We start from the raw sequence: 17,507 nt of genomic DNA, 5'->3' as shown, positions 1-17,507 counted from the left end.
CCTGAACTTCGGGTGTAGCAGCGAAGCGCCTCCCCCCCACCGTGAAGCAAGATGCGAGACCAGGTAAGTGGCTTTCGTGCACCCCTAAACGAAACAGTAAAAAAGCTCAGGCTAGGCCCTACTGTGGGCGCACCTGGAGACCACCCACCCGGCGTACGGTCAGACCTGCAACTGGAGAGAATTGAAGAAGGGGACTAGACCCTACTGCAGCTAGCCAGGTGACAGCTGCCTGGCGTACGGTCAGATCCCAAAGAAAACCAAACATGCGGGTTGTAGTAGTAGTAGTGTAGTGTTGTGTTTTTAAAATAATGTGTACTAAAGGGGGGTCTGCCCCTGAAGGGGGAAGTCTGTCCCAGCGATTCGCTGATAATTACTGGCTTCACCTAGCTAACATCACGGGAGTAGAACATTTTTGTTTGCCAAGAGATATACCTGCAAACTGGGTTGTTTTTTTTTTTTTTTTATCTTTTTCTCCTCCATCATTTAGGCTGTAAAGTACATCAGACGCTTTGTTGTTTTAATTTGACTGATAATAGTAATGCTATTGGAGATGAGCATCCAAAGTAAGTCACAAAGGTGAGAAACAGGTTCTCAGGATGCAAAATAGTTCAGTAACAAAAAGCCCAATGCGTTTCCACCTGTTATTCTCCCCAACAGAATGTTGGAGAGAGTTCACACCTTTGCACAAGAAACCTTCTTCTTACCAGATGTAATATAGTTCTGTCACACAGAGTAGTGGGCCAAGTGCCTTCTTCTGCTGGTATGTTTCTGAGAGTATCCTTTAGACACAGGTGCTTAATATACAGGTAGACCAGCTGGACACCATGGGATCTTACACACAAATGAGGCCGGATGTCCTGGAGGAGATGCCAAGCCTCAGAACATGCCAGCAGGTGATGGCGATGAATCACAGCTGTGTGGACCACATGGAATGACAAGACGTACTTGTCATGACCATAAATTCTATGAAATGGCTGCTGGTTCCTGTTGTACTTCTGGATTCCTCCCTGTCTCCGAATCTCTGTATATGAGATCAAGAAAAGACAAGGCAAACCACCTGTTCCTCTGAGGTCCATATTCCACCAGCATGTGCATCAGATATGAATGCCACCATCTCCAACCATCTCTGTTTACCAGGAAGACCTCCAGTTTATGAGTCTACATCCCTGAAAATTCACATCCCTTTGCCCTCTTGCCGGTCCAGGAGTGGCATGGTCAGTTTAAAAAGGTTTTTTCTTTCTTTAAAACAGCGTTGCTTTAAACAAAGAGTTTATTGCTCACGCACACCTAAGACAGCATTCTTTGGGGAAGCCCCTAGGAAGAGGAAGTGTTTTGGCTGAAAGTGTTTTGGAAACACTTCCAAAGTGTTTTGGAAGAGGAAGTGTTTTGGCTGTTTTCAGTGTTTTGGCTGAAAGTAAATGGAGACAGAGGATTTCAATTTAAAAAGAACACCCGCAAACAAGGCAGTGAGCACAATTCATTTTTTTAAAAAAACCTTAGGTATTTATTATCGGAATATACTACACTGCGTTTTTATTTATGAAAATTTTGTGACTCTTTGCGGACAATGAAAAAAAAGCTGCATGACTGCTGGCTCCGCAGGACCTCGTGTCGCCGTTCCGCAGAGGATTCTGTGGCACGGACTGAAGGGAGTTCGATCCCATTTCAGTCCGTGGCAGAATTCTCTGACATCCCTACATAAGAGTTTTGCCCCCGAAAGGTTTATTGTATGTCTAGGGATGGCGGAGAATTTCTCCCCGAAACTTCGGGGGGCCGAGCGCCAACGTGTTCGGCCCCCCAAACAAGTTTCGGGGAGAAATCCTCCGCCCCCCCGCCCCCCGCCCCCCCCGGGACGGGACTTACCTTCCCTGAATGTCCCTCCCAGCGGCGGGTCCGGCTGGCGGTTCGTCCGGTGTTCGAGCGGGGCGGTCTTTCGACCAGCTGCCGCCCCCGCCATTGCAATGAAAGAAAAAAAAAAAAGTCCCCTGATAGGCTACGTGACGATTCACGTAGCCTATCACGGCAAGATTTGCAAAGTCAGCCGTGATAGGCTACGTGAATCGTCACGTAGCCTATCACGGGTGACTTTAAAAAAAAAAAAAGTGTGTACGGATAATGGCGGCCCCCATAGGGAGCCGCCATTCCCCTTCCTTATTTGGTCGCTGTAGTCTACGTCAATGTTTACATAGACTACGGCGAAAATAAGGGCAACGCTATTTGCGTTGCCCTTATTTTCGCCGTAGTCTACGTAAACATTGACGTAGACTACAGCAACTAAATAAGGAACGCGAATGGCGGCTCCCTATAGGGGCCACCATTCGCGTACGCGCTTTTTTTTTTTTTTTTAAAGTCACCCGTGATAGGCTACGTGACGATTCACGTAGCCTATCACGGCTGACTTTCCAGATCTAGCCGTGATAGGCTACGTGAATCGTCACGTAGCCCATCAGGGGACTTTTTTTGTTTTTGTTTTTACTTTCGTGTTCGCGGCCGGGCGAGGCGGGAAGCCTCCTCCCCGTCCTGAATTTCGGCCGGGCGAGGCGGAAAGCCTCCCCCCCCGGCCTGAATTTCGGCCGGGCGAGGCGGGAAGCCTCCCCCCCCGGCCTGAACTTCGCGGGGGGAGCAGTGAAGCACTCCCCCCCACCGCGAAAAAGCTGCGAGAAAAGGTAAGTGACTTTCGTTCACCCCTATGTATGTCTGCAAAACCTGGAGCTGTCCCAAACATGCTAGTACTCCCCTCCTGTGTCTCAGAGGCCCCAAGAGCTGACTGGATTCACTTTTAGTCAGAAGTACATGGCGTGTTGTTCAATGCAGTTGAATCCTGAGTAAGCATGGATAAGATGACCCAGTTGCACAAGACTAGACCTAGGCATGAGGCACCGTTCTGAGGCATCTGAGGTTGCACCGAGGGGGTGAGGGCAGAGCCAAGAAGGAAGAAGAGTGGCCTCTCCTCCTCCCCTCCTCCCAGCCTCTGCTGTACTTTGTATTTCCTTGACAGCAGAAAAGTCGGACTGAAATGGGTTTGAAGATTCATCTGGAATGAATAAAGTATTGCTCAGCCTGTTCCTCTAAGGAGACGTGCCTACTCCTTCCCTTCTCCTTTTTTCTCTCCGTGCTCTCTTTTGTTTGCCCATTTTCAGCACAAGCACAGAGCTGACTACGAAGGGTGGAAAGGCCATTTCAGGGCTGGCATCTGGATCTGAGGCCATTGGTGCTTTCTTTCCTGTTTTCTTTTCCTTCGCTTCAGGTCCAAAATATGGCAGTGAAAATGTTAACAGGGACTGGCCAATATGATCATATAATGCCAGTGCTTTATGATCTATACTGGGTGCTAGTCCATTTCCAGGCCCAATTCAAAGTGCTGGTATTAACCTACAAAGCTCTTAAACAGCGTAGCGCCAGGTAACTGGAAGGACTGTCTACTTCCATAAATATCTGCCCTGACCCTTCCATCATCCTCAGAGGCCTTTCTCTGGCTGCCTTGGCTGATCGATGTGAGGTAGGTAGGGATGGTGGAGAATTTCTCCCCGAATCTCTGGGAAGCCGAATGCCAACGCATTCGGCCCCCCGAAATTGGTGAAATTCTCCACCCCCCACCCCCCCCCCAGGATGGGACTTACCTCCTGCGAATGTCCCTCCCAGCGGCAGGTCCCGGCAGCGGTTCGGTGGCGTTTTGTCGGGGGCGGGGACGGCAGCCGGTCTTCTGACTGGCTGCCGCCGTTGCCATTACAAAATAAAGTAAAACAAACAAACAAACCCCGTGATAGGCTACGTAACGATCAACGTAGCCTATCACGGCTAGATTTCCAAAGTCCACCATGATAGGCTACATAAATCGTTATGTAGCCTATCACGGGTGACTTTGGACAAAAAAAAAAAAGCGCGTTCGCAAATGGTGGCAAATGCGTTCCTTATAGACTACGGAGAAAATAAGGGCAATGCAAATAGCGTTGCCCTTATTTTGGCTGTAGTCTACGTAAATCTTTACGTAGACTACCGGGACCAAATAAGGAACACAAAGTTAAGTAGTTTGCACAGAAGAGGCACTGGAGGTTGACAACATCATGTAAAGGACCCGCAAACATCCATCAATAACCAATCTCCTTTGCAGATAGGCATGTAGGAACCCACCCCAGCTCAGGTTCTCCGGGCGCCTGCTGAAACGCTGCCCTCTTTTGCGTTTTGCGAAAAAGGGGGCTTAAAAATGCGCATATTTAAGTATGTGCAGTTTAAGACCAGGAAAGTGTAACATGTGCAATACTAGAGGCATTATGCGGGCCCTTGCCAGACAGGTCAGGGTGAGTCTGGGAGGACATGAGCAAGGGCAAGCGAGGGCAGGCTCCTGGACCAGCTGTGACAGGGCAGCACTAGGGGTGGACGAAAGTCACTTACCTTTTCTCGCAGCTTGTTCGCGGTGGGGGGGAGCGCTTCGCTGCTCCCCCCGTGAAGTTCAGGCCAGGGGGGGAGGCTTCCCGCCTCGCCCGGCCGAAATTCAGGCTGGGGGGGAGGCTTCCCGCCTCGCCCGGCTGAAATTCAGGCCGGGGAGGAGGCTTCCCAACTCGCCCGGCCGCGAACACGAAAGTAAAAACAAAAACAAAAAAACGTCCCCTGATAGGCTACGTGACGATTCACGTAGCCTATCATGGCTAGATCTGGAAAGTCAGCTGTGATAGGCTACGTGAATCGTCACGTAGCCTATCACGGGTGACTTTAAAAAAAAAAAATGCGTACGCGAATGGCGGCCCCCATAGGGAGCCGCCATTCGCGTTCCTTATTTGGTGGCTGTAGTCTACGTAAATCTTTACGTAGACTACGGCGAAAATAAGGGCAACGCAAATAGCGTTGCCCTTATTTTCGCCGTAGTCTACGTAAAGATTTACGTAGACTACAGCCACCAAATAAGGAACGCGAATGGCGGCTCCCTATGGGGGCCGCCATTCGCGTACGCATTTTTTTTTTTTAAAGTCACCCGTGATAGGCTACGTGACGATTCACGTAGCCTATCACAGCTGACTTTCCAGATCTAGCCATGATAGGCTACGTGAATCGTCTAATAATGGCATTATTAAATAATGGCATTTTTGCAGAGGAACAAGGTGTGTTTCCCTGCATGTGCCTTGTTTCCAAGCAGAATCGTGTTTCCAAGAGCATGATTCATCTTGCAAACAAGCATGCTCCATTGTGCCTTATTTCCCTGCAAATTACTGCAATTTCAGCAGTCTTGGAAGGGGAATACAGTGTGTGTGTTGCAAAATAAAGCCGGGGGGGGGGGAAATAAAGCTATTTGTGTTGCCCTTATTTTCGCCGTAGTCTACGTAAAGATTTACGTAGACTACAGCGACCAAATAAGGAACGCGAATGGCGGCTCCCTATGGGGACCGCCATATGCGTACGTGCTTTTTTTTTTTTTTAAAGTCACCCGTGATAGGCTACGTGACGATTCACATAGCCTATCACGGCTGACTTTGCAAATCTAGCCGTGATAGGCTACGTGAATCATCATGTAGCCTATCAGGGGACGTTTTTTTTTTTTCTTTGATTGCAATGGCGGGGGCGGCAGCCGCCCCGCTCGAACACCGGACGAACCGCCAGCCGGACCCGCCGCCGGGAGGGACATTCAGGGAAGTTAAGTCCCGTCCCGGGGGGGGGGGTGCGGGGTGTGGGGGGGTGCGGAGGATTTCTCCCCGAAACTTGTTCGGGGGGCCGAACACATTGGCGCTCGGCCCCCCGAAGTTTCGGGGAGAAATTCTCCGCCATCCCTAGGCAGCACAGGGAGGGTTGTCCAACTCCCGCTTCTGGGGTCAGAGTCTCCTCTGAGGGGGGAATCTCAACTCTCCTATGGGCCCACAGACAATGCTTCGGGAGCCTAAGATTGCTCTTAAACAGATATTTCTTGATTTGTACCTCAGTTTCATAGACACGAAACTAAACCAGCCCACAAATCCCAACCCTCTTAATCGTCAGCCACAGATGACTTCAAGCCCAAACAAGCAACCCCCTGTCAATTATCCTCCCATCTCCATGCTGAAATCCTCAACAATCCATGCGCCAACTGGTCTGCAAGGCCACTTAACATGGATCTTAGATAATGGTAGCCACCACGAGCCAGAAATGGATAGAGTTTGAATACCACCCGTGAAAATCACCAAAAATGCCCCCACCAACTTCAAAGGACACCACTGGCATTGCAAATGTGGGGGAGCAGTGTTATCCCCACTTCAGTTACACCAGGTTGGGAAATAGCTCAAGAAAAAGACACTCTGAAATCAAAGGTGATGTCAGTTCTCCCCCAAGCTGGGACTATTCTTTTTTCCTGACTAATTGCTCCTTGGTGTTCAGTTCAGGCCTGAATATAATAATGTAGCATTTGGGGAGGAAGATGCAACCCAGTAAGCCAGCACTGGAGGCCAAGATGGAGAAGACCTCCACGGCCACCATGTATTTCCCCTTGGTGCTCAGGTAGGTTGGCACAAAGGACACCCAAACACTGCAGAAGACCAACATGCTGAAACTGATCAGCTTGGCTTCATTGAAAGTATCAGGCAACTTCCTGGCAAGGAAAGCCACCGTGAAACTGATGAGGGCCAGAAACCCCATGTAGCCCAGGACAATGTAGAACATGAGGGCTGAGCCTTCATTGCATTGAACTAGGATCGCGTCAACCTGGGAGTGCATGTCCAACTCTGGGAAGGGGGGAGAAGTTGCCAGCCACACAAAACAAATGCCAGCTTGAATAAGAGAGAGAGACAATATCACTGATACAGGAAGTCTCTTCCCCACCCATTTCCTCACCCTGTTTCCAGGCTTTGTAGCTACAAAGGCCAAAACCACAGTGATGGTTTTTGCTAACACACAAGCCACAGCAATGGAGAAGATGAGGCCAAACACTGTTTGCCTCAGAAGGCAGGTCACCTTCCCAGGCTGGCCAATGAATAAGAAGGAGCAGAGAAAGCAGAACAGCAGGGAGGAGACCAAGATACAGGTGATGCTCCAGTTGTTGGCTTTGACAATGGGTGTATTTTGGTGCCGAATGAAGGTCCACAACACCAAAAGTGTGATCACAGAAATGAAAAGAGCCAAGGAGGTGAGAACTGCTCCCAAAGGCTCCTCATAAGATAGGTAGCTTATGACTTTAAGAATACATTGGTCCTGATTCTTGTTCGGATACTGATCTTCTTGGCACTTCTCACATTGATCTGCATCTGAAAGTGTTGAGCAAAAGCTTTATGTTAAAACATATTCTCTGTGTTTAGCTGCAGTCCTTTAATTTGACCTCATTTAACAAATCCACTTTCTTCAGCATCAGTGATAATGGTTCTGTCTGCATTTCCTCTTCCTGGCCCTGTTCATACTCAACACAGTAATATATTTGTATTTCAAGAAAAGTGCTAGGAATTAAAATACATATGAACCTGAAACTCTTCGATTTTTGTGTGATTATCTCTAGAATTCAGATGGGTAAGTGGCCAAAGAATACAAAGATTCCCTGAATTTAGCTGGAATTGTTTAACTGGAGCTCATAGAACAAAGTTTCTTCTTCCTTTGTCCACCGCTGTTCATAGTAAACACACTCATATATTCCTATTTAGAGAACCATGATAGGAATTAAAATATACCTGAAATACAAACTTCTGGGTTATTTTCAAATCACTCGGGATTCCTGCACTTACCCATCTGGATGGAAATCCTTCCTTGGGGGCACTCAACACAATCATAGCAACACACTTGCTTCCCCTGCTGGACGAACCTGCTCTGTCCCGGGTGGCAGCTCTCGACACAGGTGGAAGTGGGCAGCGTCTAATGGAAAGCAGAAGGAAAGCCATTTGGCATGCAAGTACCTTTTCCTGATAGGTGCAATCCTCAGCTACATCTCTTTTTCTTCTAGCGTTGCCCTTATTTTCGCAGTAGTCTACCTAAATCTTTACGTAGACTACAGGGACCAAATAAGGAACCCGAATCGCGGCTCCCTATGGGGGCCACCATTAGCGGTACGCGATTTTTTTTTTTTAAAGTCACCCGTGATAGGCTACGTGATGATTAACGCAGCCTATCACGGCTGACTTTGCAAATCTAGCCATGATAGTCTACGTTAATTTTTATGTAGCCTATCACAGGGGCGGTTTTTTTTTTTTTAACTTTTCTTGTAATGGCATCTTTCCCCTGACGAAGACCTGCCGAACCGCCGCTGGGACCTGCCACCGGGAGCGACATTAGTGAAAGGTAAGTCCCATCCCAGGCGGGAGGCGGGGGGCGGGGGGGTGGCGGAGAATTTCTCCCCGAACAACCTTGGGAGGACCAAATGCATTGGCACTCGGTCCCCTGAAGTTTCAGGGAGAAATTCTACCCCAGCCCTATTCAGAACATGGTAAGATCGCAGGACTTTGGTCAGGTCAGCATCTTTGGGCATATGGCAAGACATTAATGCATCAGGAAGGCCCAACGCTTACCACAGACCATTCATGAAGGTGCTTCTTGCTGCCATTGCCACAGACTGCTTGTCCACTGTCTCAGTTGGGTGAACAGCTCAGAGATTTCATTCCTGCTCATTCTCCTACACTCCCTTTTGGCGAGTTGGGAAGGATTCGACTAACTGGACCCAATCCACACTACCACCCACCCAATGCAGCCTTCCCTAACCTTAGTCCTTCCAGATGTTTTGACCTACAGCTCCCATCAGCTGCAGCCACTCTAGCCAATGGTCAGAGATGAAGGAACACCTCATTACTTTGAATGAGTTCAAATCTCCAGGGCCAGATGAACTGCATCCTAGAGTAAGAAAGGAACTGGCAGAAGAACTCTCAGAACCACTGTTTATTCTCTTTGAGATATCATGGAGGACAGGGGAAGTGCCAGATGACTGGAGGAGGGCTAACGTTGTCCCTATCTTCAAAAAGGGTAAAAAGGAGGCACCTGGGAACTACAGACCAGTCAGTTTGACATCAATCCCTGGGAAAATTCTGGAGCAGATGATAAAGCAATCCATCTGGAAGCACCTTGACAACAATGCCGTGATTACTCGAAGCCAACATGGATTTGTCAAAAACAAGTCCTGCCAGACAAATCTGATCTCATTTTTTGATCAAGTAACCTCCCTTGTAGACCGTGGGAATGCTGTTGACATCATATACTTTGACTTCAGCAAAGCTTTTGACAAAGTGCCCCATGATATCCTGATGAGCAAACTAGCTCAAAGTGGGCTAGATGAAACACCGATCCGGTGGATCCACAGTTGGCTACAGAATCGGACTCAAAGAGTGCTTATCAATGGGACCTTCTAAAACTGGGGAGAGGTAACAAGTGGGGTACCGCAGGGCTCAGTCCTGGGCCCAGTGCTCTTCAACATTTTTATTAATGACTTGGAGGAGGAGGTGCAGGGAATGCTGATCAAACCTGCAAATGACACAAAATTGGGTGGGATAGCTAATAGTTTGGAAGACAGAAACAAAATTCAAAGTGATCTTGATAGACTGGAACTCTGGGCAGAAAACAACAGAATGCCATTTAACAGGGATCAATGCCAAGTTCTGCACCTAGGAAAAAGAAACCAAATGCACAGTTACAAGATGAGGGATACGTGGCTCAACCACACTACAAGTGAGAAGGATCTTGGAATTGTTGTCGATCACAAGCTGAATATGAGCCAACAATGTGATGTGGCTGCAAGAAGGCCAATGCTCTTTTGGGCTGCATTAATAGAAGCATAGCTTCCAAATCCCGGGAAGTACTAGTTCCTCTCTACTCAGCACTGGTTAGGCCTCATCTGGAGTACTGTGTCCAGTTTTAATAGCGTTGCCCTTATTTTCGCCGTAGTCTACATAAATCTTTATGTAGACTACCCGGGCCCAAATAAAGAATGCAAAAAAAAATAAATAAATAAGGAACGCATTTGCGTACGTGCTTTTTTTCCCCCCGAAGTCACCCGTGATAGGCTACGTAACGATTAACATAGCCTATCATGGCTGACATTGGAAATCTAGCCGGGATAGGCTATGTTAATCGTTACGTAGCCTATCACGGGTGTGTGTTTTTTTTTTTTCATTCACTTTGTAATGGCGGCGGAGGCAGCCAGTCGGAAGACCGGCCGCCGCCCCCACCCCCGCCGAAACGCCGCCGGGCCCCGCCGCCGAGAGGGACATTCGAGGGAGGTAAGTCCCATCCCGGAGGGGGGGGGCAGGGGGGCGGAGAATTTCACCAACAATTTCGGGGGCCCGAATACGTTGGCATTCGGCCTCCCCGAGATTCGTGGAGAAATTCACGGTCATCCCTACATTGGTGCAGAGAGAGAGAGAGAGAGAGAAAAGCAGTGCAATCAGATGGTATTATAACGGAAAAGTACAGCCTCTGGGAATTGCATCATTAGTTTAGTCAGTTGGATAGATTACCGTACCATAAATATCATAACAAAATAAATAAATCAGAAAAACTTGAAAGAGGATTTTAAAAAGTGGTAACTTGCCTACATGGAGATAGCTTATACTGCGCAGGACAGGAAGGCCTGGCGTGCTATGGTCCATGGGGTCACGAAGAGTCGGACATGACTGAACGACTGAACAACAACAACAACAAAAGGGATGTACGAAAGGGACTTACCTTGTCCCGCAGCTTTTTTTGCGGTGGGGGGGAGGCGCTTCGCTTCTCCCCCTGAAGTTCATGCGAGCGGGGGGTGTCTTCCTGCCTCACCCCCGGCCGAAATTCAGGCCGGGGAGAAGCGCCCCGTCTCCCCGGCCGCGAACTTCAACAGAAAAGTAAAAAAAAAACCACAACGCCCCGTGATAGGCTACGTAACGATTTACGTAGCCTATCACGGCTAGATCTGCAAAGTCAGCCGTGATAGGCTACGTAAATCATTACGTAGCCTATCACGGGTGACTTAAAAAAAAAAAAAGTGCATACACAAATGGCGGCCCCCATAGGGAGCTGCCATTCGCGTTCCTTATTTGGTCCCTGCAGTCTACGTAAATCTTTACGTAGACTACAGTGAAAATAAGGGCAACGCAAATAGCTTTTTTTTTTTTACTTTTTTTTCGCAGCCGGGTAGATGGGGCGCTTCTACCCGGCCTGAATTTCTCCAGCGAGGGATGGGGCGCCTCCCCCCCCGGCCTGAATTTTGGCCAGATGAGGCGGGGCGCCCCCCCTCGCATGAACTTCAGGGGGAGAAGCGAAGCACCTCCCCCCCCACTGCGAAGCAAGCTGCGGGAGAAGGTAAGTCCCTTTCGTACATCCCTACTCAGGGGCTCGCCGTGTGTGGCGAGTAGGGTTAGGCAGCTGGTGGGGGCCCAGTAAAGGGTGTATCGGCCCAGAACTGGTGAGTTCGCCCATCTCTGCTCTAAACAGCTATATGGCAAGCAGGCAAGTCATGATCCTCGTTATGCTGGGAATACCTGTGCTGATTCAATCTGGTGGGTGTAGATGGGTGAGAATTTTGCTTCAGTACATTTTTGATAAGAGTTTGTTAAAATTCATGAAGTTCATATTGGGAGAGGAAGACCTTGAGATTTAAACAAACAAACCCTGAATTATGGAGAAAGCAAAATTGACAGATTTGCCCAGTCCTAGACAGGAAGCAGACAATCTTGGTACCCGTTGGCCTACATATATTTCACCCCCCTGGAAAGCTTATTGAATACATCTGATGATCATATACAAAAGAAAAGTGGGAAGGGGGGAACAGCAGGGAGAGGCTGAGTAGCTGATCTCCATCATATTCGCTGTGCCCAGGTGTGAAAGTTTGAGGCCTACAGAGGGAAAAGGAAGAAAGGTCAGGCCTAGAGGTCTGGGGTTTTCTGTTGGGAGGGGTAACCCTGAGAGGACTAGTTTCATTTCTCCAGTCAGGTGTCAGTTTCATTTCTCCACTGAAGTTTCATTTTTCCTGGTTGAAACAATACTTTTGATTTTGAGGGCAGAGGGTATTTAAAAAGAGGGAGAGAGCCAGTAAGAGGTAGAGACAGCCAGAGACTGAAGTGAGAGCAGAGTCAGAAGAGTGAGCAGGAAGAAGCAGCCTAGAAGGGTCTAAGTACAGTTAGGGTAGTTTTAGATTTGAAGCAGTAATTTTGGTTTTGAGGGAGGGGTATAAAAAGAGAGTGAGGGAGCCAGTAGAAGCAGAGTTTGGGAGACCAGAGACTGAAGAGGGAGCAGGAAGGAGCAGCCTGGAGAAGTCTAAGTACAGCTAAGGTAAAGGATCTTGTGTTTTGCAAATTTTATTCTCTTTTAATGCCATTTGTATCACTCAGCTCTATTTTGTAAATACCTTCAGTTGTAATTTGTTTGCTTTAAATCTACTAGTAAACTGTTGTGTTTAATTTAAACCCTGGTTCTAGAGTGTCAGTCACCCCACGTCTATATCCTAAACCCCATGTTGCTGGGAAAGGGAAGTTGCAAAGAAGGAAGGTGGGCCTCTTAAGGAGGCAAGAGATCCTGAAGGAGTTGCTCCGGGGGTCCAGGTCATAAGAGGAACCTTGACACCAGGTTTTGCTGCTAAATCCCAGTGCAGAAGATCTTGATGCCAATATCGAGAGTACGTGCATAAAATATGGTGGCGATGTTGATCACTGTGCTTACCTGCCTGAATTTATGATTCCACATAATAGCACTTCCATTCACAATGAACTCTTTCCCTGCAGGAGCCTGGGGGTCCATCCTTCCAACTTGGACTCTCTGAAAGGATTCATTGGGGAAGGTGACCAAGTTGATGAGATCATATCCCCCTGCCAGGTCCCCATTATCATTGAAAAGTATTTCTTCACCAGCACTGTTGTTAAAATGGATGTTTCTCAGAAACCAGTGAAGCTAAAAGGAAGGAGAAAAAAAAGGAATGGGGTCAAACAGCAAGGAACTGGTTAATATCAGTGCTATGCAAACCTGACTTTCACTACCTTTAGCCACTGAATCATTACCACCAAAAATGAATCTACAAGAGTTTGTACTTTCCCAACATTTTAAAATGTCTATCCAAGGTAGGAAGAAAGATGTCAACTAACATTAATCAGAGCACCAACACAAACCGACGAACTCCCAGAACACCTGTGGTCTCCACAATATACAAAACAAGAATCCTAATATGCTACAATAGGAATTCTGAATGGACTACTTCAGAGGGTTGTGACCCTGGACTGGGGTTTTGCATACAATGTTTCCTGCCCCCTGCCCAAACTGAAGTAATCAACAAAAGCATTGTTTAGGACAAAATCTCAGCCAGTCCACACAACAGGTTCACTTTCTGGACATGACTGTGCAAGTCCATAATGGACATACAAGCACAGCTTATATCGGAAACCTACTGACTGCCACAGCCGCTTCCAGCCAGAACACAGCTTTCATGGGTTTCAAAGGGGCTGGACATTCCTTTTCAGTCATGGTCTAAGAAATTAAGTCTGCCAATGTGGTTGTCCCTTGTCTACTGTTGATTTATCTACGATTTGGCTTTTCTTGTATTTCAAGTTAATTCTGGTATGGTATATTATAATGTTTTGCCATTTCAGTCCTGGAGGTGCAATGACCTGCCATGGCTGAAGTTTCTGGAGATCCCATGTTCTTCCATCTCCCCTTGTTTTGTACATGTCTCTTGATGAATCCATGGCATGGAGAGCATGTGCTACAGCATAGACAGCATTGTAGATATTGTAGCTCTGGCCAGACATCCCTGTTTCAAACATAGATCCAGGAAGACTCCCCAGCTTCTCCTTCCCAGTGCAGTTTCTCTTGTTTGCGACATAAAGGTTATACATAGGGAAGGAACAGATAAACGCACTGGCCCAGAATTGATGGATGAAATAAAAAGTGGACTGGAAAGGATTGATCATCTCCACAAAATCTTGAAATCCTGGCACCACGTTTGTATGGAGGGTGAAGGACAAGGTGCCATTGAAAGATTTAGTGGTGAATTTAGTCCCAGGTGCTAAGGCAGTGAAATCCCATTCAGCTGTTGTGATCCATACCCTCTCTATAGGATACGTCTGAAGAACTTCATTGGAGTATAAAACTACCTGTAACGCCTCCAGAGACTGACCGTCTCCATACACAAGAATCACATTGATTTTACTCCGTGTGAGAGTTGATTGAATTGGTCCCAATTTTTTTTGAATTATTTTATGTTGTAAAAATGTTGTCACTCTTGGGATCATGTGCATCCAAGCAATGCAAATATTGTTTTCCAAGTGCCTTGGTCTCAGCGTTCGGAGGAAGGTTTCCCCACGGTCATCCTCTGAAACAATGAGGCCGATCCAGTTCCATCCGAAATGCTTGAGTAGCCCAACAATCCCGACGTACTGAGGATCTTCATTTGGGACCATCCGGTAGAATGAAGGAAAGCGAGTTTTGTCCCTCAGTGCTGGATCAAAGGCACCATAGCTGAGCTAATGGGAATGATATGATACCTTTAGGACTGAAAAAACCATCACATCGTTCTTCACCCAAACTGACTCCTTCCAAACCTTTGCTAACATCTTGACCTTGCTCAATATGATCTACCCTTAAACATTGTTGTCTCTAAGTTAAGAGAGTCTAATCTTAAATTTCCTAGCAAACACGTCTGGTGTTATCAATACTCTGGCTGCGAGTAGATTCTAAACAGGATATTGAAGCAACTAGCTTTCATGGGCATCCACAAGACGGGCCAATGGGGGGCAGTCGCCGCCCACCCCAATGACCCATAATCTCCAGATTCCCAGCTTTCATGTTTTTAAAAAGCAAGCCTCTTGCTCATGTAGAACCTGAGATATGCATAGACACTTCTCTGCCCATTTGGTTTGTAAGCAAATATAGCACCTCCCACCTTTCATCGGTTTGATCCAATGAATGAAGTCATAGCAGTGTTTGACACACCCACTGTCTGCAGAATTGACTTCCTGGTTCATTGGAAAGCCTTTTGGTGTGTCTTTCCTTGTGGAAAAGTGAATACTGCCTCAAAAGATCAATGCAGGAATCCAGGCATTTAGTGTAGCTCTGTAGTGTGTCTACCCCCTCCCCCAAATAAAACATTGGAGCGGAGGAAGGACAGCAGTTCATGATCTTTCGAACTCAGCTCTTAATAATTAATTAATATTTCTCTGAGATTGTAAACAGTATTTTTTTAAACTGGCATTGCAATGCTCATAAATTTCATCATTATGATATCTAAATTACGGGAGTCATGGCTGTAACTGAGTGTGGGTTACTTGAGCCCTGCAGAGTAGCTCAGTGTTGCTATTCCCATATCGGGGTGTCCAGCATGGGGAAATCAAGCCCTCTTAGGGTTCGATGGCTTCCCCCCGAGGCCCTGGCTCAGCTAGATTTAGTGAGCCAAGCCACAGGCTCCCCACCAGATGCCCTGTGTGCAAATAGCTCCTGTGCGCAAATGGACGCTGCGCACAAATGGCTCCTTCTCCCCCTCCCAGGACTGATGAGGGGGAGAAGGAGCCATTTGCACATGGCGGCAGCAGTGCCAGGGGTAGTCGGTGGATGGCAGTGGCAGGGATTCGCACTGCTGCCCCCTGCCAATGTCAGCAGCACTGCCGCCTCCATGAGCAAACCTCTCGTGCTCTCCCTCCCGACACCAGAAAGGAGAGTGTGAGGGGTTTGCGCATGGTGGTTGCGGCAGGGAGCGGGCAGCACCAGCAGGAGTTTCCACCTCCGTGACCTGCCACGAGTACCATGGTCACCACGTGTGAGGGCTCCTTCTCCTCTTCCTGGGCCCCAGGAGGGGGAGAAGCAGCCATTTGTGCTCAGGCCATGGAAGGAGAAGGAAAGTCTCACACACAGCAGCTGCCTGCAGTGCGCACAATGGAGGATGAGAGGGGAGCAACAGTCCCCTCTCATCTTCCTGCCCCACTGCTGTGCCACCACTACAGCAGCAGGGGCAGGAGGATCAGAAGGGAGCCAGTTTTGATACAAGCAGGAGCTTGCCCTGTGCTGACGTTAATCTCACCATGAACACATACCTGTGGCATCTTGTAGGCATTGAAGATGTCGGCCATCTGGATGGAGTTTTGAGAGGTGAGTGCTCCAACGACAGCCATCAATTTCTCTTTCCTGCCACAGTTATAATTGATGGGATTCCTCTGCCCTGTGAAGAGAAGATCCAGAGTGGCCCAGCAGTTTCGCCCTGGATCAAATGCACTGTCATAAATCTTGGAATCGAGTGTGGCGTTGGGTAAAAATTCGGCATTCTTGTTGATCTCATGAATGGCAAAAGTAAAGGCAAGCACATACTGGTAGTTTTTGGGGATCATGCTGCAATGAGAGGGTTATATATTATTAAATCAAGTATGTTGCATCTTGCATTATGATTCACTCATCTAACTAAATAGGAAGATTATAATAATAATACCTAACAACAACAACATTCATTGCTTCTCACCACAGACTTACACACAGAGATAAAGAAATCCATAACTAATAGAACCAGAGTAAAAATCCAAATCAGTATAAAGCATAATCAGCAAAACAATAGGAAGAAGAAAGGGGGGAGAGCCTGGAGGGGGGAAGCCTCTCTTATTGGTTGAGCAGCCCCTGCCAGTCAGATGACAGTCACCCCAGCCCCCCACCCCCCAGAAGTATGTTCTGTGAGATGACTTCGAATGGCGCAAAGCACTTGTGGATCCCTGCCTGGACCAAAATCAGCTCCATGAAAATGCGGGTAAGCCACTCCTTCCTTCTCCTTCCGTTGTCATGGAGACACCCCCATAATCTCTTTTTCTAATGCAGTGTACTGGACTGTTCTGAAGATATAATGTAGCTCTAAAATTTTATTTATTTATTTATTTATTCATTCATTCATTTCATTTCATTTCATTTCATTTCATTTCATTTCATTTCTGTACTGCCCAATAGCCAAAGCTCACTTTGCAGATGTAGCATAACATACAATGAAATTAATGACTAGATCCATGTGGCTCACATTTGCAGGGTAAATGTCAGTTTTTCTCTAGGGGAGCAAGAAAGCCACTTACCTGGTCTCGCAGCTTGTTCGCGGGGGGGGGGAGGCGCTTCGCTGCTCCCCCCGAAGTTCAGGCCGGGGGGGGAGGCTTCCCGCCTCGCCCGGCCGAAATTCAGGCCGGGGGGGAGGCTTCCCACCTCTCCCGGCCAAAATTCAGGCCAGGGAGGAGGCGCCTCTCCTCATCCGGCCGCGAAATAAAAAGTAAAAAAAAAAACGCCCCCGTGATAGGCTACGTGACGATTAACGTAGCCTATCATGGCTAGATCTGCAAAGTCAGCAGTGATAGGCTACGTTAATCGTCACGTAGCCTATCACGGGTGACTTTAAAAAAAAAAAAGCACGTACGCAAATGGCGGCACCCATAGGGGGCCATACGTAGACTACGGCGAAAATAAGGGCAACAGAAATAGCAAATAGACAACGCCGTAGTCTACGTAATCACGGGGGCGTTTTTTTTTTTTTAGTTTTATTGGAATGGCGGCGGAGCCAGCCGGTCAAAAGACCAGCTGCCGCCTCTGCCCCTGTCGAAGACCTGACGAACCGCTGCCGGGACCCGCCGCCGGGAGGGACATTCGGGAAAGGTAAGTCCCGTCCC

At 47.8% G+C, this 17,507-nt stretch overlaps 1 protein-coding gene across 1 annotated transcript; it reads right to left on the bottom strand.

Moving 5' to 3' along the window:
* Nucleotides 1–6,300: 6,300 nt before the first annotated feature.
* LOC146342351 (vomeronasal type-2 receptor 26-like) lies at nucleotides 6,301–15,950 on the bottom strand. Its single transcript, XM_084808508.1, has 5 exons — nucleotides 15,915–15,950; nucleotides 13,497–14,351; nucleotides 12,559–12,786; nucleotides 7,671–7,797; nucleotides 6,301–7,202 (listed from the first exon to the last, which is right to left on the bottom strand). The coding sequence occupies exons 1-5, from the start codon at nucleotides 15,948–15,950 to the stop codon at nucleotides 6,301–6,303; spliced, it is 2,148 nt and encodes a 715-aa protein (XP_084664634.1).
* Nucleotides 15,951–17,507: the final 1,557 nt, after the last annotated feature.

Source organism: Heloderma suspectum, chromosome 6, assembly GCF_057233095.1.
Source record: "Heloderma suspectum isolate Gila_16-S chromosome 6, 16-S_ref, whole genome shotgun sequence".
Classification (NCBI taxonomy): domain Eukaryota; kingdom Metazoa; phylum Chordata; class Lepidosauria; order Squamata; family Helodermatidae; genus Heloderma; species Heloderma suspectum.
The sequence above is the reverse complement of the archived record's forward strand: the minus strand, read 5'-3'. Positions and strand labels throughout refer to the sequence as shown.

What these genes read in the sequence shown, in the direction of transcription:
- LOC146342351 (XM_084808508.1), bottom strand. Translation starts at nt 15,950, where the DNA reads ATGGCCGACATCTTCAATGCCTACAAGATGCCACAG. An exon ending in ATGCCTACAAGATGCCACAG is followed by an intron (nt 14,352 to 15,914) that starts GTATGTGTTCAT and finishes CATTCCCATTAG; the next exon opens with CTCAGCTATGGTGCCTTTGA. An exon ending in GGAATCATAAATTCAGGCAG is followed by an intron (nt 7,798 to 12,558) that starts GTAAGCACAGTG and finishes GCTTTCCATTAG; the next exon opens with ACGCTGCCCACTTCCACCTG.